Raw genomic sequence first — 21,864 nt, forward strand, 5'->3', positions numbered from 1 at the left:
TTTTGCGGGAATAAGCTTTTCCTCATACACCCCCTTTCCTCTTACTCGGCACAAAGCCGCAAGGCCCCCGCACCTCCCCACTGCGGGGTCACGATGGGAGCCGCTGAGGTGGGGATGGCTCAGGAGCGTGGGACCAGGGGGGCAGGGCTGCCCCAGGCACAGGGGCTGCTGCTCTGGCTCTCAAGGGGAAGCCCAGTTCCCTCTGCAAACTGAGCCCTGGCTGCTGCTGCTCGCATAGGGTGTCCAGGGCCAGCGCTGCTCTTTGCGCCCAGGGCGCACACTCAGCCCCGGATGCCTTTTCAAATTTGGCGAGGTTGATCGGACTCCGTCAAAGGGGGCGTGGGGTTTCTGCATTAACCCTTGCCAGGCCTGACAGCAGACCCTGCTGCGAAGGGGCTCCCTGGTGAAAGCATCAGGACACCTTGGTGCCTAAGGCCTGAGAAGCAGGCAAGCCACAGCCCTACCTGGGTACAAAACCTGCCCAGTGCTTGCTCACAGCCCACACAGAGTGGCTAGCGGGGGAAAACGAGGCACAGGCATCACTGTGCTGCCTGCGGAGGGCTGGCAGCATCACGGCAGAAAGTCCACATTCACTAGCAACTTGGCTCCAGCTGCCCACGTCACTAGGCAGTTTTGGGTACAAGCACATAGCATACCCGAAGTATGAGGAGTACAAGCCCCAGTCTCAAACCCGAAGCAGTTCGGATATTGATGATGACAACTGCCTGCATTTCCCTGCTTAACTGAGAGAGCCACTTCTAAGGGACCCTACTGCACTTCAGCGGCACAGGGAAGACACCCTGAAATGACCTAGCTGGGGCTTGGTTTCTGCCACATTCGCACCACACAAGTCATACAAGCAGGAAACATATCCTTCTGAGATGCCTCATTCACACGGCAACCTGAAAGGCCAGTTAAAAAGTAATTGCTGCTTCAACACGTATATCCTGCTCATTTTTGGTGTCTCATACAAGCATCCTCTTCACCAGTTAGCTGGGATTGTGTAGACCCCTTGTACTTAGCACCCAAGATGCCCCAGAGCATGGGGAAGAATTGCACAGTTGGCCCCTACTGCAAGCAGGAGCAGAGATTTTGCAGCTGTGAAAGCACATGGCTGTTTCAGTATGGCAGTACCCCAAGGAGGGAGCCAGTAGTAAGGCTCCTTCTTCATGCAGGCAGCTGAGTTTGGGTTTATAGCACTTGTATGCCCCAGATCTGGTGACAGAGTCATAGACCATCTTGGCTGCCCTTTCGGTGTCCCCCTACCATTAGGCTCTCTCTCTTGCAGGAAAGCCTGCCTGGAGGGGGCTGGAGGAAAGCACTCATTAGAAAGGGAAGAAGCTGCAGAGACTCAGACAAAATGGGTTTCTCCCTGACTCCCAGCCCAGAGTTGCTCCAGGGGGCACCTTGCTTGCCCAGGCAGTGAGCTCCAGCAGCCAAGTGGTCTGAACCCAACACAGGACAGAAGGATTTCATTTCTAGGACCATGCAAGTGTGTTTCCAAGCCTTCACCCTCAAATCCTGCAGCCTCACAGTACCCACTTTTGCACCTTTGTTTACATAGCCATCCAAGCACTGCCCTGATTTACCATCAAAAACAGGTTTTGATGGGGTATCCTTGGGGTCTGGGGTTTCTCAGTGGGGCTCTGCAACACCTCTAAAGGGAAAGACCCCTTTCCCCACAAAAGGGCAAGATCCCTGCAGGATGCCACAGCCAGCAATTGCTAGGTTCATCCCCCACCTCTGTGCCTGGGTGAGCACCTACCCCTTCCCCCACAGGGCACACCCCAAGAACCTGCACACAGAGATAAATAGCCCCTGGCTGGAGCCTGCAACCAGACAAGTTTAGACTGCAAATGAAGCACTGGGTTTTTAAACAGGCAATATCATTAATCACTGGAGCAAATCACATAAGAGGCAGGGGCAAAGTCTGCAAAGCAGCTCCATGTGGCTTCCCCAGGGTTGCCCCACAGCTGCTCTCAGGGTGCCCAGTTCCTGAGCCCAAAGCAGACAGTGGGTCCACACTGTCTAGGCTCAAAGGGAACAGGTCCAATCCAGCAGCAGTGACCTGATAAGCCTGCTCAGAAACAGACACTGTATATCTGCAAAAAGCCCTCAATGCTTGGAGCTGGGACATAACAGAGACCTTTGCACCCAGTCCAGCCTCAGATCTGCCATAGCACGTTTCTCTGCCTCAGTTTCCCCTTGCCTTCAGCAAGGGGAACCTTTTCTTTCTCTTCTTCCTCACCTCACAAGAAAATACTGAGCTCCCAGCAACTTACCCAAAGCCATTCAGCCGCTCTGGTAATATCTTTCTGACAGAGCCTCTCTGCTTCTTGCTCTGGGGCTGGCCACAGACTCAGGACTAGGCACAGCCATTTTGCTCAGAGCCAGCCCTCAGGTTGTCTGCTCAGTCCCACCAGACAGGGCAGGATAACAAAAAAGAACCCCTCAACCCTGCTCCTGGAAGAGCACTCAAAGCTCAAGCACTTCCCAAGTGCTAAACGGGTCTCTGAAGCTCCCCTGCTCTTTAATCAGAGCAATCCCCTCAGCTGTGTGTGCATGTCCAGCCCAGGTGCAGCTGGGCCAGTCCCCCACAGCCTCCACCCTGGCCACTTACCGCAGCTCCAGCTTGTGCTCTGAGGTCTTGTTTTCAGCCTCTTGTCCCAAACACACTTAGTTCCCTTTCCTGTCAGGCTAAGATAGATCTTTTATCTGTATTTACCAGCACTGAATGGCACCAATGGCTTTGTGACCTTTCTCCTGGCTTGGCTCTTAGGCAGCACTTCACAGTCTTCAAGTCTTCACTGTCCAAGGGCTTTTTTATTTTTGCTTGCATGCTTGATTTGCCACTTTAGCCTTCACTGATTTTGCAAGACCCTAAGAGGGGATATTAAACACAGGTGATTAGAAAAGACATGATTCTGGCACATTATTAGAGACACATGTAGGAAGGTAATCCTCTTCCTATTTCATGAACTGAGAAAGTGGAGAACAGAGGTCAAAAGACTTTGCTCAAGATTACAAAGAGCTAAAGGCAGAGCCAGAAATAGAACTCAGATCTCCAGGATTCCATTACTCCTGCCCTGTCCCTAATGCACACTTGCTTCTTTTCTGAGTGGCTGATTTAAGACAAAAATGAAGAATTAACTTCCAAGCTGTTCTTGGAAAGAGAGAAGAAAGGGTGATATTGTCTACTGTAAGGGGAGAATTAAAGATGACATTTCATTTTTAGTCATTTGGATATGCATAATACAATCAAACACAACAGCAGTAATAAATGAATATTTTTTCTCCCCATGGTGCTTACGAGTGCAACACATCCTAACAGTTTTTCAAAAGTATGTTGATAAATTGGAAACACAGTGATGGAGGTAACAAGAACAGCCAACAAAAACATAATTCATTCAATTTATCAGGAGTTTGAGAAGCGAACCCTTGAAATCTGAACAGCCCTGTTCTTATAAAACAGACATACTACATTACAAAAGATACATTTTTTATGCATGTACATAAGCATGTCAATTAAAGATTTGCTTAGGCAACTGGGACTAAATAAATTATTTGGAATTATTTCATCAACTTGGATCAAATTAGGAGAGGCAGAGGTGCATACTGGAAAGCCACAGTGCATGGAATCACCAGGGTTAAATGGCAAGGAGGCCAGAAGAGGCCAAGTTTTCAGTTTACCAGTTGGATTGGCTTTACTTCAACTGTTATGGAAGAACAGGTCCTGGAGGGCCTTCTTCCCACACACGTCTCACCTTCCATGCAAGTGACAGCCTTACACCGCTATGTCAAAAGACTAATCCATTGGGTATGTGGGAGCACTAGCGGTTTCACATGCTCTGGAGTGTTTTTTCAGCTTCTTGGTTCATGGACATACCTGTGACACAAGGCATCAGAAAGTGTTGACACAACTATAATTTCTTTAAATGTATAAAACACATGCAAGCCAGCCAACAAAGAAAGTGAGGAGAAAACACAGACAATAAAAGGAACATTGAAAGTTTGGCCTGTTTTTTGTTTGATCGTAAAGGAAAAGCAGTGGAATAATACAGAAAAAGATGGGCTTGTTTTCTAAAAGGGCTTCTGTTTGGAAGGTGACTTAGAAGGTAGTACTGCCATACCCGAGGCTGTCTTGCAGGCTCTCCCTTCGTACTGCAGGCAAGTCGGGTCCTGAGGGCTGCTTCACAGCCACCTTTAGGTAAAGAACTATTATTTCAGATGCATTAACACACAGTATGATCCCACACCCAGCTGTAAGAGCAGAGCCCAGCCCTAGAATTGAAGGCTATCTCCCAGTCACACAGCACCACTCATGGTATTACAAAAGCTAGTAGTTATCAGAAAAAAGGAGACAGAATATTGTCAGAGAAAATGAAAATCATTGCAAATGAGTTGTAATAGGTCTGCCCCTTGGATTTTACAAGCGCCTTTTTTATGCGGATACTATGAAAAGACCAAAGCAATAACAGCTTTGCTCTACTTGATTAAACTCTGTGGAGCTTTAGAATTATGAAGTGTCCTTTTGAAGTCAGAAGGAATCACTGATAAAACCATCAAAAACCAAAAACATTTTGGATAAAAGCCTTCTAGCTTCCTAAGAAGCCTAGATTATTTCAACATGATAGGACAAAGCAGTCCACTCAAGAAACCTAGAAAATTAGAGTAGATGGATAACGGCTTAGTAACAGTAAGAGTTAAAGATCTCTAATATAAATTAAATTATAAGATTACTAGAATTATTATAACATGTTTAATATTGGGGAGTCAAACTAAACTGAAAAAAAATTCTTGAGTAGAAGGGAACTAATGTGTTTCTTTGAAGATTTGTTGGCTTTGACCTGGAATAAATCAGTCGCAGCTGAACTCATAATGGAATAGAACCGAAAAAAATGTCACAATTACACAAGCAGTTTAACATATGGTACATATGATGTACAGCAATATTGTATGAAATACAAGAAATGATCCAAAACTCATAATTTTGGCAAAATTCATTACCTTAGAGGGAAACTTTGCCTGAGTGAAGCACTTGTGTGGGTACTATAAAGTAATATACTGGGGTAAAATAATTCAGACTGAAAGATAATTCAGCGGTGGGATAGTGTGATGATTTAAGAGATCAGCAAGACAATGACTAACTCTGTTGGAGTTGCACATACTCCAAGCATTATTGTGTCTTGGGAAGAATCATTTATATCACCTTTAATGGTAGACAAAGATTCTCCCAAATGGACACTGTGCACCCAATGGCGAGTTGATCTGCACATGCACAGCGAGTTTGGCACACCCTTGACATTATCTTACTCACTGAGAATACAGTAAAGTGGGAATGGATGGAGGGGGACCTCATAAAGTTCAACAAAGGCAAGTGCAAGGTCCTGCACCTAGGGAGGAATAACCCTGTACACCAGTAGACTGACTGGCTGGAAAGCAGGTCTGCAGAGAATGACCTGGGAGCCCTCACTGATAAGTTAGCCATGAGCCAGCAATGTGCTCTTGTGGCCAGGAAGGCCAATGGTATCTTGGGGTGCATTAGGATGACTGTTGCCAGCAGGTCGAGGGAGGTGATCCTGCCCCTCTACTCAGCCCAGATGAGGCCTCGAGAACTGTGTCCAGTTCTGGGCTCCTCAGTACAAGAAAGACATGGAGCTACTGGAGAGAGTCCAGTGTATGGCCATAAAGATGATCAGGGGACTGGAGCATCTCTCTTACTAGGAAAGGTTGTGAGAGCTGGGCGCGTTTAGCCTGGAGAAGAGAAGACTGAGAGGGCATCTTAACAATGTATACAAAAATATGAAGGAAGAGTGTCAAGAGGATGAGGCCAGACTCTTTTCAATGGTGCCAAGCAACAAGACAAGAGGCAATGTGCACAAACTGAAACACAGGAAGTCCCATCTGAATATGAGGAAGAACTTCCTTACTGCGAGGGTGACAGAGCACTGGAACAGGTTGCCCAGAGAGGTTGTGGAGTCCCCTTCTCTGGAAATATTCAAAACCTGCCTGGACACAATCCTGTGCAATGTGCTGAAGGTGACCCTGCTTGAGCAGGGGGGTTGGACTAGATGATCTCCAGAGGTCCCTTCCAATTTTACTGATTCTGTGATTCTGTAATTCACACAGGTGTGATAAAGCCAATGCACAAATAGCATCAGGTCTATTGCACTCTGCAAACTTGCCAGAGTTCAGAGATACATGAAGAATTAGCCAGGAAGGACTGAAAGAATTATCTAATCCCTCTTCACTCTCCCTGCTAGAAGGCAGGATCTATTATACATAGACTAGTCCTAACATAAGTTTGTCTACCTTGCTGTGAAAAACCTCCAGAGACAGAAACTCTCCGTGCTCCTCTCAAAATATTATTCCAATGCTTTGCTCTCTGTACTGATAGTTTTCCTAACATCCACCCTCAGTCTCTTTTGTAGAAATTTAAGCTCTTGATGTCTTACTTTCTCCATTATGTGTATAGAAAATTATTCCTTCGCTCAACAGACTCTTAAGTTCTCAAAGTACTTTAAAAATGTTTTAACATTTCTCCTTGCCTTCTAGAAGCAAAAAAATCCCAATTTCTTCAGACTTTCCCTGTATGTTATACCTTACAGACTTCTGATTCTTGTTGTTGTTCTCCTCTGGCCTCTCCCATCGGTCTACATTTTTCTGAGAGCATGGCACCTATAACCTATCTAGACTCTTTTGCAAAAGCTTTCTCTGCACTGCCTTGCCAGGAATCTGCCTTTCTGGCATCTGTACATCATTGTTACTGTATGTTTAGTTTGTGATCCTTTACCTGCTTCTCCAGAGCTGCTAGTTTGTCTAATTTTCCCCCACCCTATATTTGCATAGTTAAAATTATTCCTGCCAAAGCGTAGTGCCCTGAAGTTGTCCTTAATGAGTTTCATCTTATTTCATTCAGATTGTATCACCAATTTGTCAAGACCATTTGATATTTTAATCCTGCCTTCCAGTGTTGCATTCTGTCCCAGCTTTGCCTCATCGCAGATTTAATAAGCATTCTCTCTCTCCCATCACTGAGGTCATTAATGAAAACATTGGGAGGTCTGTCTACATACCCACATCCTCAAACTGTGTTCCTGATCATTAACTGCTCAGCAAATTACTCAGTCACTGAAGGCTGACTGCTTGCTTGACACTGTACAGGACAAACATTGAACTTATAAACTTTCTGAGACATACACAATCTTGAATGTCTACATGGAAACAAAGTGCAGAGGAAGGAGCTACCAGATAATAGGCTGCAATTTTCAACAGAGTCAGTGACAGCAGGATATCCAGACTCACCGGTATCTGGATGCTTAGCTGCTTTGTAAATCCAGCTTGAGAATTGGACTCTCTCTCAATCTCAGAGAGGCAGAGACTTTCACAACCAAACTATGAAGAACAGACATGTCTCAGTTTTCAACTCTGGCCTTGATACCGTGCTGCTTCTCTTAATTTCCCCCTTGGATCCATCCTGCTTGACTTGAGCACCCCAATGTGAATGGGAGTCTGAGTTCACTTTTTTCATCACACAGGTCACATAAAAGGGAGTGAGGTCATCACCTTCCTGACAAAGGGAGCAAAGGCACAAAAAACAGTTAAGAAAGGATATCTGGAGAGAGACATCCTCTTCCCAGCTCCTGTATATCCCCAGAGGTGGTCCACAAACCCTACACCTGCCCCGTGGAGCCAAGGATTAGAAGAGGAACCCAGGTATGCTCCATCTGTATTTTTGCAGCTTTTATTGATTTTCAGGTCTCCTGGGAAATTTTCCTGTGGCCTGTGAAAAGGCTTAACCTGTTTTTCTTAGCTAGCTTTCACAGGCTCCCTAGAAATTGGCTCTTCAGAAGCTTGTGGGTTGCACTGCACTGATTCAGTGCAGATCTGAACTGACCTCAGACACAGTTAAAGGTGATTAATTTGGGCCATACATGCTTCCCCTCTTCACCCCTCCACCTTATTCTCAAAAACCTTACCTGCCAGCCATTTCTTCTTGCACTGCAAACTTCTAGCTAGTCGGTGTTTTCCTGCTCTAGAGTCCTTCTTTACCTCCATTGACAAATCTCTTTTCCACCTTACCACCCAAGTTGTAGGAACTTCTGTTTTCTGCAGGTGTTTCCTAGAGCTTTTTTGAGCATGGTTTTCACCATCTCTCTGTGTTACTGATAAACATAGCCAGCACAATCTGAATATCATATCCATGTTTTCCTTACAGTTCTATCTTCATCTCATTTTGCTCTAAAGCATTGTGCTTCTAGATTCACAGGACCCCATTGGTAAGTGACATTATATATCTCCTGAAATGTTCATACAAGCCTCTCCCTTATCTGCCCCCATTTCTTTCCTATGATCCTATTTTTAAAATTGTCTTTCTTGTTTTCATAATTTTGTGTCTTTCAATGTGATTAATCCTCTTCATTATTTTAAAATCATTGACTGAATCACAAGATCTCTTTTTAAACAAGAATATGCCAAAGCTCTTTCAGTCTGAAAGACATGGTATTATTCTCATTCTCTTTGTTTTACCCCATTAAGGACAATTATATCCTTCTTAGATATAGTAACCAGTATTAAAAAGAGTGTTCTCAACAAGAACTCACCTGTGCCCTATGTAATAATAATATGTCTTTCAATATATACTCTGTTCTCACAGTAATGAAACCCAAGATCCTGTTCAGCTGTTGAGGAGGGGGTGTTTCTACAGCTGTATGTTAAGCTGAGAGCCTTGGAAATTATTTAAAGATAATATTCTCCAGATTTATCAATTTACCTTTATGATTATTTTTCTCTGTTTATACTAAAGGAAGCGATCATGTAAGTAAAACCCAACACTGCTCAGTGGCACTGTCATGCTTTTTAGCTGGCTTTCTACCTAACTTCCTTCTCTTGAATCTCACAGATTCTTTCATGCAAGCAATAAAAAAAGCAACTAAGGTGCTAAATATGAAAAAAAAATCATTATAGGCATTAAGGGCTAAAGCCACTGCAATGTATTTGGAGCCAAGTATTTCTTGGCTATGCATACGCAGTCTGTTGCTCACTAAGGTGTTCACAGTTCTCTGTGCTGCCTCCAGTAGATACCCCACTCAGTGAGCATGGTATCCAAAATCCACCCCTCTTCCAAGCACTCTCAGTGCTTTTGTTGAATAAACTCAATTCAAGCACTTTCTAGAACTGTCTGCATTTAGACTTCCCTTCTTTCCTCATTTCTCCATTTCTAAATGACCAAAACTAGAAATACTGAATTTTACTTTATGAATGTCCATCTCCCAGAATAGAACACAGATCTCTTTTTTGCTAAAAAAAAAAAAAAAAAAAAAAAAAAAAAAAAGCTCTCCTCTCTCTTTTCCTTTCCTGTCTAAAAGAGACCATCTCTGGGATTACACTGATTCTCATTCCCTCGTGCTACTGGGTCTCAGTCTGAAAGGACAGATGGGCTGTCAGTCTACAACCAAAAAGAATCTAGTTCAACTTCCTGACCTACTAGAGTCATCATACAGTCTCTCAGTGCCTCACTTTATAAAATACGGTTTAGTGCCTTGTCACATATCCTGGGTATTGGAAGGATAAAAGGAAAAACATTTCAAGTGGAATAAAAAGGGATATAGTATAAATAGGAAAAATAATTAAAGAGAGAGGAAAAAAAGAAGCAAGGTGAGACCTAATGTAAAGAGATGGATAAATTGCTCTTTTCTTGGCAGAAAGGAAATGATAAAGTCTGTAAAACACTATGAAATGTTTAGGTTGATTGTTGCTCAAAGAAAGGAGTAAAAGGTTTTGACTAGACTAAAGAGATTGTTGGTAAGTGATGGAATGGTAGGAGAAGACTCTCAGCCTCCTTATATGCCTTGAAAGAAGTGGCTCACAGCAAATCTTTTTTTTTTTTTTTTTTTTTTTTTTTTTTCTTTTTGGTTCAATTCATGTCTTGAATATTTAACTCTAAGACTGTTGTGAAAAGCCCAGTGCAGTGCCCCACTGTAGGGTGATGCACTATTCTGCATTGAAAACAGGTGTTCAGCTGGCTAGCTTTCTAGCAGAGCACAGTAGATTTGTCCCAGATTTTCTGTACATGATCTCTAGGTAATACTTGCCTTTTTCAGATGTTTCAAGAAAATTAGATAATTATTTTCCATGTTCTGAGCCCTCCCTGAACTGACTGACAATGCATTCACAGAGCTGAGCTGCAGGTCGGGTGGATAGGGAGTCTAGCCAGCTTACAGAGGAGTGAGTGGACTTCGGAAAAGGCAGTTCTGCAATTCTGGAACATCTTGGTTAACAACCATAGCTTGTAACATATTCCCTAGCACACCACAGCTACACTAGCAATGTACTGAGGTGCTGGGGAAAGGAGGACAAACATTCTTGATAACCCAACCATTCATTTCCTTACTTTTGAAGCAATGACACTGTGTTTATGCATTTTAAATGGCTTTGAGATATAGCTTCTTTGAAAGGTCCTATATAATCAATCTGCATTGTTCTGTATAAATTTTCAGAAGATAACAGTTCATTAAAATATGGTGTGCTGTTAACAGCAGTAAATATATATCCTTCAACCTTAAAATGTAATGCAATTAAATAAGAAATATGAACCCAAGGAGGTTAAGTGCAATCTACCACTGACATTTACATTTGATTTGAATTAAAAAACACACTGAGGGAAATAAAGGGCCTCTGCACATACTTGGATAACAGGAAATCCTCTGGATGTAAAAATAGTGAATTTAAGAATGGAGAATATAAAGGTCTAGTTCAAATTAAAGATTTTATGACTGAGGACTCCATTAAATCTTTGAACGCTTACAGTAAAGAGTTTGGAATGCTTCCAGCTCAATTCTTTATGTTCTCACAAGTGACAGATTATACTTCTGAACTTGTAAGGAGAAAGAAAGAAAGAGTGATTGTATTAATCCATCTAAATCTGGAGCTTGCTAATTAAGATGAAAACTATAAAAATCTGTGTTTAGGTGAAGCATAGTATTATTATAACCCAGCTCAAGACAACAGCACTAGCCAAGCCAAAAGACTACAGATTCCAATTAATGAAGAACAATAAAATAATGAACCACTTAATATTATATGATCAACAATCTGTACTAAATATGAACTTTTTAATAGTACTCAGTGTAGTCCTCTTTTTGCTTTTTCAAGGCATTCCTCATAGTGTCTAAAATATGGAGTACTAAATGCTTCTTCAAGCTCTACTCATACCCACAGAAATTCAAGGATCTTAAATTGCAGCAAGTCCTCAGCAGCAGGCCACATTCATATCAAAGAGCCAGTCTCACAAATACGTTTATCTGTAACCATAAGATACCAAGGAGGACTTTCTGAATGAGGAGTTTGGGTGGACTCACCCAAGCGAGTCAACAACTGGGAAAGCAATGAGCTATCTTTCCAAGGTTTCAAAGGGAAATGAGGCAAAATTGTCAAGGCTACAGGTTTTTAGGTTGAGGGTGTAGAGTTAAGCATTCATCTGTGTATCCAGGTACCTGAACAAAGGAGTAAGGATCTGAGATCTTGTTTCAGACTCCTCAAAACATACTAACTACTGGTATAAACCTGTTGTCTCTAATGGCATGCCACCAAGGACTGTTGAAGCCTAAATGAAAATGAATGAGAGCTACCTGAAAAGAGAGGTGATTTGGCATAGGACATTAGCAGAAACATAATACCTGGAAGAACTGCAGGGTTAAGAAACTCCCATGTTTGGCCGTAAACTCCAAAGTGACACAAAGCCAAATCAGAGATTGAAAACAAGAGAAAACAAAATCTTCCTGTCAGCAAGATCTCTTCTCCTTTAGGACATGTCTGTCCCTCTAAAGTCTATATACACTTTTTTCCCTCACTTTCTATGAAATCATTGAGGATCTGGCCTTGAGTGAATAAATAAAGCAGACTATAAATGCAGACCAATAGGGGAGGCAAATGCCACAGCTGTCAGTAAGAAACAAAATTTACTTTGAAATATTTTATTCAAAACAAAAAGCATACGGGTCTAATAGAAAAGGTTCCATAAGCCCTTGTGCCTCACAAACACAGTTCTCCCTCATTTGCCTTGTTTCATACATCCAGCACCTTCTATTCTACCACCTATAAAGCAGTTGCACTAAACGAGCAAAAAATTTTGAGCTCAGCCCAACAAGGCTACTATGCCATCTTCTGAGAGCAAAGGGTGCCCACCATATCCCAGCAGTACGTAGTATTTCTCATTTCTCACCATAGGCTCTATTTCTCTTTGACTGCTCTCACAAACAGGTATTGAGAACACCTAGTTTAAGAGGTGTGACTAATGGTGTGATTATATGGCCACTTTAATTCAGCATACATCTACACAGTGACTGAAAGAGATGGCCCTATCCTTGTCCCACTCGGCCAAGTCCCCACTGATCCACATTGGCTTCTTTCTGTTGGCACTAGTTTTTTGTGTAGCTATGCAGTCAGCAGGATCAGGGAGTTGCTTCAGCTGAAAACAATCATATTTTTTTCAGAGAGGTCAGACTAGTTTTCAACTGGATCTGTTCCTTCTAAATAGGCAACTGGAAAGGGACTGGATTGAGAGTTGAAGACCTAGATGGAGGCAATACTGCTTCTTTGAGTGGGTGGTGAAGCAAGTTTATGCTAGGTGAAAACTACCATGTATCCAGGATGTAAATGAAAAGACTAGGCTCTGTCAACAGGCAAGGAAGACTCTTCCAATATATTCTTTGAAAGGGTAATTCAGAATACCTAAGACACGAATTTAAAATTAGACAGCATGAACATGACAAGACCATAATGTCCCAGTATGGTAATTCCCACAAGCAGCTGAGGTTCTATTTACAAATGTAAATGATCTGGACTTTAGCAGAAACACTTTTGCTTAATGTTTTTTTCCATGGAAAAATTGAAACTTCCTGCAGCTGGGGGAGGGGGGAGAAGACCCTCTGAAGGGCTCTCCTGCTAACATAATAAACATCTGTGGGTTCTTCCCTCTCAAATGCTATTTTTCTTGGGGGTCCCTCTCTGATGAATTAGCAGTCCCAGTAGACCATGGCAAACAATCCTGCATACCACATCTTAAGAAACAGTACTTCTTGGAACAGATCAGGTTGGTCTGTCTTAACACAGGCAAGTTAACACCACATTATCAAATGCACTGAGGTCACCAACCTCCATCAGATGATCTGCTTGATCCTTTTCAGACAAAAAAAAAAAAAAAAAAAAAAAAAAAAAAAGAGAGAAAGAAAGAAAAAGCTTGGATTCCATACAGAAATCTGAGTGCTGCAAGCTGGAAGCAGTAGGCCCGGCCATTCACAGCCCACCCACCTACAGATCAAGATGGACTAGAACAACCTCCTCCATGAGCCAGAAAAGAGAAGGGGGTGGGGAGGTAGGAGAAAGAGTTTCGTATTTCATCTACCACTTCTAATAGAAAACAGAACATGGTGGGGGGTGAGAGGAAAATGGCAAATTCCCTAGAGATCCTAAGTGTTGGCCTCTGAAGTCAAAACTGTCAATCACACCTTGTCCCCAGCAGCACAGGCTTCTCACAGGGAAGGAACAAAAGGAGGACTGGCACGTTTAGCCACTAGGTGTTACTGTTGCTTCACAGAATGGGATCAGAGCAATCACTTCAGAACAAGCACAGACATCTATCAGAGGCATCAGTCACAGCTTTAGCTTAAACAGTGGGACCTAAACCCTACTTCTCAGTAAAATCATAGTATTTTAGCATGTTGTCTTGTGGGTTTAAGGGAGATAGACTGCTGCTCCTTGTGTTTTGTTTCTAAAGCACGGTATTACACGTAGCAATTTAAATTCATCCCCTGGGTAATTCCACTGACTTTGAAGAAGGTACATGGGGAGAACAGGGTGCTTTAAGGCTTCACTGGGCTCATGTCCATCAGTCAAAAATACTTTGGCCACTGCTTTGTCTGGCTCCCTCACCTCTCTGGACTGAAACCTGGAGGTGTCTTAATTCTCTCTTTGCTGTCAGACAAGTGGATGCCAGTTATACAACCTTTCTCCGCTTTTTCTTCTCCATCTATAAAATAGAAATAAACATCCTGATCTCCTCTGAAAAGGACTTTGAGACCACAGATCAGAACTGGGTATTACTCTTCTTAATGTAGTCTCTGATGATCTGAACCAAGTAAAAGGGTTTGCGTGAGTTTTTCCCACCGCTTCTTGAATAGTTTTGCTGAGAAAGACTGTGGACTGACTGTGAACTGACTGCGTACACCTCCTGGGTAGCCACTTTTAAGTGAAAAAAGCAGCCCTCCACTACATCACTCTCAACGCACCTCAACCTCCTGCTTCAGTTTAGTCTTCTTTCATAGCTCTACAAAACTTTATCCATAGGACAGATATACTTCATCAGGCCCTTTATCACTCTAGCTCAATCTATTTACTTAATCTTGAACTGTTCTGAGTTTCTCAAGCAAAAAGTTTCAAATTTACAACTATTTTGATTTTCTCCTTATTATTTAATAACAGGCTTCAGTGCATGGAAATAGGGGTTTCTTCCTTTCAATCCTGGTATTCTGTGCCTGGCCCCTAGATAAACTAGAACAAATAAGCAAAAGATGTAATGCAGGCCCCTGGAACGCACCTTCCAGAAGGCTGTTCCTGCACATACACAATAATTGTCATATAACCCACAACAAATAGGCAGAGCGTTCACTCACATGGTAGCTCTCTGCATGTGGTTGTCTTTCCAACCAACACATTATTTGCACACATAACTTGATTTGACTGCTTTAGGGCATGTTTTGCAAAGTTTGGAAACATTGTTACAGTACATTAGACAAAGTATCAGCATTGAGCCTCAAAATCATATGAAAGATTTTTTGAGTTGCTTTCATAGGAAATCTTTTATACATCACACTAAGCAAAATATCATGTAAATGTTAAATACTGTTCTCAATGACTGAACAATTTTTAAGTACTTAAGTATCCTCTAAAAGGTGACTGTCACTACATCTTACTGCTGCTTCCAGTAAAACCTGTGGGCCTCTAACTTGGGGACAAAGTCCTTCTATCTGTAATTTAGACAACAGCACCACAGGTTTTGATATATCTCTGTGTCTTGGTTTGAGTTCTCAGAGACATTTCCAGAGTGAAAAATAGTTTTCTTGAAATACTATTGACAGACTGAAATTGTTTATGGCTTTTCAAGGGAGGAGGAGGACTTGTCCACAGAGAATCATCTGGAGATGATCATTTTTGCTTGTTACCAAAACAGAATAGTTGAAAACCAGCCGTCAAACAAATGCAAGACTTATTGACCATTACCATTGCAATCTGGAAGTAGTTCACACTACTGTTGGAGTTTTCTCCCTGCTGTAGACTAGCAAAGAGTGAATAAGTGAAACAAAACAGCCTGGCTGATTCGTAAATCCATACTCTCACCAGACAATACCAGGACCTAAAATAACTTCACTCATACACTTAAAGCACATGCTGTTAACATCAAATGGACTTGACTTAGGTGTCTCTGAAACATCAACCTAAATGGCTTGGTAGCATAATTCTCACTTTCTAAATTGACTTAAATGCCTGAATCACATGGATAAGTCTGAAAACTGTAGTCTTAGTTGTGCTCTCCTTACTCTTCGGTGGCTAATATAAACACAAAAAGATCCTATCTGACACTTCATCTAAAAATTAATTCTAATTGCTTTCTGGGCAGCTGCACAGCCAGTTTTATCCAACTTCACCGTTACGTCTTGCTCATTCTTTCCCTTTTCTGCACTGCCATCCACAATGGGACCCTTTATGTCACATTTCCCTTCATGTGCTTGTGGATGTGGCAACAAAATAACATGTGCCAGTATGAGAGATTGTCCTAATTTCTTCTCTCTGGGTCACCCTTTGTTTTTTCCCTGGAAGTCACTAGGTCTGAAATGTGGAAAACAATACAGCAGCAGAAAGGACTCACATCAGCTTCTCCTACCTCTTTGTGAATCTGGTCCTGAATCAGATGTGGATCTCCCCAAGCAGAAAATACACACCCAGCCTGCTGTAAGAGATGCAAATCTACCTCTAGGCGCAATTAACATTTTTGGCATTTTGTCTCACTAGACTGAAAACAAAGCATTGTCTGAAGTTTAAAATACCGACTGGTAGGATGCCACTGCCACACTGAACAGACCTAAACTGCCCTATGTGAGAAGTGAAACACCAGACAAGCCCGCAGGGCGATGCACAGACTGTGCCCCTGAGTGAGAGCCAAGCGACTCTGGTTCACATTTATTAGTAGTCCCAGCATCGAACATTTATACTGTGGTAGCGCCTGAAGGCCCTATTTGAAAGCTTGTCTACAATGGCTATTGTACCTGGGCACTAAACAGCTCTGAAGCAGCACATCTGTCTGCCAGATGTGGGGTTTGGGTTTTTTTACACAGAAACTGCCATTTCCAAAAGCCTAGTGCTTCCCCTCACAGTAAGAAACCGTTAAGAATTTGCCCCTTCACTGTTCACTCAGGGAGGATCTGCAGCTAAAACCACCCCGCCCCCAGGCCGCCCGCCCACGGCGCCGCCACGGCCCCTTCTCCGCGGGGGGGCGCCGCGCCGCGCCGGCTCCGCTGGCCCGGCCTGCCCGGCGCAGGGCGCCGGCTCGGGCCGCGCGGGACCAGCGGGGCGGCGGCCGCGAGCGCCGCGCGGGCCGTCACGGGCCGTTGTGCCCGGCGACCGCTGGCAGCCGCGCGCGTCCCCACCCCCCCCCAGCACGTGACAGCGACACCGCCCGCCGCCAGCCAATCGCAGCGCGCCTTACCCTCCCCCCCTCCTCCAGCCACGTTGCTGGGTGACGCCCGCCGCCGCCCGCCTGCCCGCCGCCATGTTGAAGGCGAAGGTGCTGCTGGTGGGGCCTTGCGAGGTGAGTGGGCCCGGCCCTCGGGGGGCGGGGGGCTGAGCCGCTCCGTGGAGTTTTCCCTCGCCTGTCTCCGAGGCTGCCTTTACCTCGGCCACCCTCACTGCCCGCTGAGCTTGCAGCATTCCTCAAGTGGAGCCCAGTGTAGCTTCGTGCCTCAAAATAAACTGTTGCACTGACAGGTTGCAAGTTTGTGGGAGGGTGAGACCGCCAGGCCTGCATGCAGAGGTCCATGGCTAGAGGGAGCAGGGTGCTCCGGTGAGCACCCAGCTCTCATATTCACTGTTATTTGCACATGTGAAATTCCTAACAGATGTTTTTTGCTCCCATTTCTGCCAGTCTGGAAAATCGGTCTTAGCAAACTTTATTTCAGAGAGCATTGAAGGGATTGGCAGCTATGTCCCGACACAAGGTGTAAGGTGAGCAAAACCATGCTGTGCTGACTGAAGCAAACCCCTGAGAAGGGGCTGCCCCTCAGAAAATTCCACTCTCTGGCTGTGGTGTCATGCAGAACTACTTATATCCACTAATTTTTTCATAGGATCCTGGAATACGAGAAGCCAAACTTAAATGGTGGCAGCAAGGGAGCTGGGTGTCGGTTTGAGCTGTGGGATTGCAGTGGTGATCAAAAGTAAGCCAACTTCATCATTTTGCTACTTCCTCCTGGCTACATAACCCTTAATAGTTGTATTTCCACTGAATGTCCATCCTTAAGACCAAAAACTAATAATTTTCCTGACATAAGAATTATTCTCGCTCTTTACCTGTGATAATTTTTTGTACCTTTCTGCTGTAAAACATCTGGTACAAAGTCCTCTCTGCCTCAATTCCAGTTGACACTAAACTTTGTTTTTGAGAAGGACTGAATATGACAATAAAGTCCGTAGCTCTTAGAATGAAGATACAGGAGACAGAGCCCTGTTCTGTAACTGGTGGTGATAACTGAAACAGATTGAAGAATATTTGCTTTCTCTTCAGTTTGTTTGCTTTGTACATCGTTCTTTTACAGTGTTTTTGGATTAAATACTGTTTGGGTGGAACACTGTATGTATTTGTAATAATCCCAAACTTGACCAGAACTCCACAGCATAAAAGATAATATATTTACAATTTTCCCACTTGTGGTTAGAGGCAGAAGGTGACTTGGTTTATAGGGCAGTGAGGAATAGAAAGTAAGAAAGAAAGGCCTGACTGTAAAAACTAACAAATATTGTTAAAAGAGGATTCAAGCACTGGCATATAAACAAGCTATTTTTATTCTCTTTCTATGAAAATAATTAAATTGCACAATTAGATCTTGTCCCTTTTGAAAGTGAGAGGATATGGAATGAATCTAGGAGGAGAACTGTATGCTAAAGATTTAGATGATTTGGGACCCAGTTCCATAAGACACTCTTCCTGGGGGAACCTACCATTGTCCCATTGAAGTTACTATGTGAGTGGATTCTGAACAGTATATTTATCTGATTGAGACCTTAATTTCCAGAGCATACAATTGAGAACTGGAGAGATCTGTTACTAAGAAAAGGGTTTAGATAAGCATTTGACCAAACATTACATGGTCACCAAATCATAGGACCAACTAATATAATAGGTAAGTTGAAACATTTGGAGTATGATAGATCACTAGTTACATTACTAACTTTACAATAAGGAAAAAGTACTGAAACATGTTTTTGAGGGGAGAAAATGAGAACTCCTGAAAGTTTGAATGCATAGTCCCATTTTCAAGCCATCAATCTTACCATTCTCCATGCACCTGTTTTTCAAGGTTCGAAACGTGCTGGCCAGCTCTGATGAAGGACTCCCATGGTGTAGTAATTATCTTCAATCCTGAGCTGCCCAGTCACCTGAAAGAAATTGAAATGTGGTACTCCTGCTTTGTGCAACAGCAGCCATTGCTAGATAGTCAGTGTCTTCTAGTTGCACATCACAAGCCAGGCCATGCGGGGGACACAGAAAATCTGTCCTTGGGTAAGGAGATAGAAAACATAATTTATAACTCTCAGGTATTTTTTATTGGTCTCTTTAACTATAAAGTTGGTAATACCTTATAACTTGCATTTTTGATTTAAATTTGTCAACCTAAGAATGTCAGAGTGCTTTGCAAAATCAAAAAGATTAAATCTCAAAAGTAATCTAGAGGGTAATAGCCTTGTATTACAAATGGGAAAGTAAAATCAAGAAAAGTTTGAGTGACTTTTCTAAAGCCACATAGTGAATATGTAGCAGAGCCAGAAATCGGAATTCCTAATTCACAGTCTTGAGTCATATATTGTAATTTGCAGTATGTTTCTTGCATTGAGTTAAGCTAATGTTTACTGACCCTTTTAAGGTCATTTAAGTCTGCATGTTATACGTCCAAAGATTAGGAGCACTTCGAAGTAGGGGGGTTACCTATCTTCCTCTTAAAATTATTGCACACACTGTTTTCAGTGCTGGTGAATTATTTGTGGCTGTTCTTACAAATAAGAATAAATTGCTCTGCCATATGGGAAGCTGGAGACTAAGTCAATTTGATGCTATCAATCTTACGTTTGTTTTACGCTGCTATAAATAATTTCAGTAGCATTGATCAGACTAACATTATCATAAAGTCAGAATCAATATCCAGCCTTTCTGACAGAGGTATATGTTCTACTGAAAGACCTTTTTACTGGGCTTTACTAGAAGCTTTCTAGAAATGATCAACACAAAGGAACTTTAAGGGAATACAGATGAAGCGTATTACAGATGATAAAAACGGTGTATCCCAGCTATCACTGTGTTTTGCAAGAACTACAAATCAGTTTTGAGAAATGTGTGCCTAAAAGTACAGAAGGACAAATTAGGAAAATTAGGAGAATCATTCCTGTGTAACAGCAATGAAAGTTCTATTAAATAGTCATATTAATGCTAATTATCTAAGGAGAAATAAAAGTTTTGTGTAAATATCCAACTTCATCCTTCATGGTGAAATCAGAATTCATTATCAGCATGAAAAAGCAAGCCAGTTTCATAATCAAGCAGGGAACAACAACCTATAAGGAACAGAGTTCAAGCATTCATATCTTTTATTATAACAATAATACACAGAACTATTGAGGTTGGAAAGGAACTCCAGAGATCATCTAGTACAGCCCCCCGCTGCTCAAAGCGGGGTCAACTAGAGCATCTTGCTGAGGGGTTTGTCCAGTCATGTTTTGAATATATGCATGGATGGAGACTATTAATATGTATTTAATATAACAAAATGTTTGCATAATTTGGAAGTGATCAAAGAGTGTCATTTCAATTAAATGGTAAAATTCCTATTTAATACTGAGTTTTTATATTCTGCCTAACTGAATGTGAAAGCAAAACCAATAGTTTAAGCCTTAATTATAATATTCAGCGATTTTAATCTAGCAATGAGTTTCATTTGTCTGTAGTGCTGACAAGCTAAGTTGCGTTTCCTGTTAATGTGTTATGGATCACCTAGGGGTATCAAAAATGGATACTGCTGAATGCCAGCTGACTTCTTCAGCATGAACTGTCACGTGACTTTGAGCGTAAATGCTTATTTTCTACTAAGAATATACCTAATTATTTCTTTATTTAACTTCAAAGCTTCTCCACTGAACAAACTGAAACTAATACATTCCAACTTAGAAGAAGATCCTGAAGATGTTCGGATGGAATTTGTGAAATACTTTAGAAGCATTATCAACTTACTAAATGAGAGCAGAGACAAGGAAGAAATGTCAATTATCTCATAATGTTAAAAGAAGCACTGAGCAGGGAAGAGGAAGGATTATTTGCTTTGTAAGCTATACTAGCCTGTGAACAGATCTTCACAAGAATTTGCCAGTCTATAAACGCTTCAAAGAAAATAACACACAATTTATGACTTAACCAGAAGAACCAAGTGCTGACATCAGATGAACTGTGATGCCAAAGACTTGGCTGCACATCCAGGAATTTGGGTAAATTTAGTTGCACTGTAGTTTCATTTGGCATCAGAGGCACGGGAAAGTATTGTTTAATACGTTAGTGTGGACCGAAAGATAAAGATATCAGTCATTTCTTCACTTCAGAATCCCTTTTTTAAGTGCTAAGAGAAGAAAGTGTGACAGAACCTAAGATTTATGGAGTTCTGTTGAAGTATCTAAATAAAGTGTTCATGTTAGCTGAATTCTTGGAGAAGTTACGCTTTTGGAAGTCAGTAGAAACTGACTGGAATAGAGATCTGAGAAGCAGTTGCAGTGTGGAATCCACATTTTGATGCTCCAAATTCTCCTTATCTTTCTGTTCAGCATCTGAAGAGAACACATTTCATAGCTATTATCTTGACAAGACAGAGTAACTTGCAGTCTTCTTCAGGATTAGGATTTTCTTCCAGTCCAACAAAATAAACTTGTTGGTTACAATGTTTAGCATGTTCTGGGTGGAAAAGAATCTAAAGCTCAGCATAATACAGCCACTTTGACCTATGCCAGGAGCACCAATAAAGCAAGCACTGCATTCTCCAGAGGAGGAAAAACTGTTTCCAAGCTTGTATTATTGTGCCCTGTAGCATTGAAACAAGTGATTTCACAGATAATTTACTTTCTGGTTTGTTTGCTTTGCACTCATCCCTGTTCTTCTCCGTGTGTTTTGCTGTGGAAGACATTTTTCTGTAACATTTAATACTAAGGCAATAAAACATTTTTAGAATGTATCCTTTTTGTTCTCAAACAGAAATTCAATTATCATTTTGTGGAACTCTGACTTGCTTGATTTTTTTCAGTGAAAATAATACTGATAAATTTGCAGTACATGTCACACTAATTAGCTCAAACAAGAAAAGTTTGCAAAGGTTTGTCACAGACCCAAATAGCCAAAAGAAATGATACATGCTTCTGTTTTTCATTTATCTATGCTGACACTCATTTATTTATTAGAGCATAATTTTAAGGAGAGAAAGGAACAGCAGAAATCCTTAAGAAGCATCCTATTCCATCTTGTACTGTAGCTCAACTTCTGAATTCTTAAATCAATCGCTTGCC

The 21,864-nt window shown here is 42.1% G+C and overlaps 1 protein-coding gene across 1 annotated transcript; it reads left to right on the forward strand.

Annotated features, from left to right (window-relative positions):
- Positions 1-16,788: 16,788 nt before the first annotated feature.
- Positions 16,789-21,536, forward strand: IFT22 (intraflagellar transport 22). The gene is made up of 5 exons (XM_062592525.1): positions 16,789-16,864; positions 17,198-17,277; positions 17,400-17,489; positions 18,630-18,832; positions 20,447-21,536. The coding sequence occupies exons 1-5, from the start codon at positions 16,826-16,828 to the stop codon at positions 20,593-20,595; spliced, it is 561 nt and encodes a 186-aa protein (XP_062448509.1). The 5' UTR covers positions 16,789-16,825; the 3' UTR covers positions 20,596-21,536.
- The last annotated feature ends 328 nt before the right edge of the window (positions 21,537-21,864 follow it).

Source organism: Rhea pennata, chromosome 20 (genome assembly GCF_028389875.1).
Source record: "Rhea pennata isolate bPtePen1 chromosome 20, bPtePen1.pri, whole genome shotgun sequence".
NCBI lineage: Eukaryota > Metazoa > Chordata > Aves > Rheiformes > Rheidae > Rhea > Rhea pennata.

Coding starts and splice junctions, on each gene's coding strand:
- IFT22 (XM_062592525.1), top strand. CDS start 16,826: ATGTTGAAGGCGAAGGTGCTGCTGGTGGGGCCTTGCGAG. Junction 16,865..17,197: donor TGCTGGTGGGGCCTTGCGAG/GTGAGTGGGCCC, acceptor CATTTCTGCCAG/TCTGGAAAATCGGTCTTAGC. Junction 18,833..20,446: donor CACAGAAAATCTGTCCTTGG/GTAAGGAGATAG, acceptor TTAACTTCAAAG/CTTCTCCACTGAACAAACTG.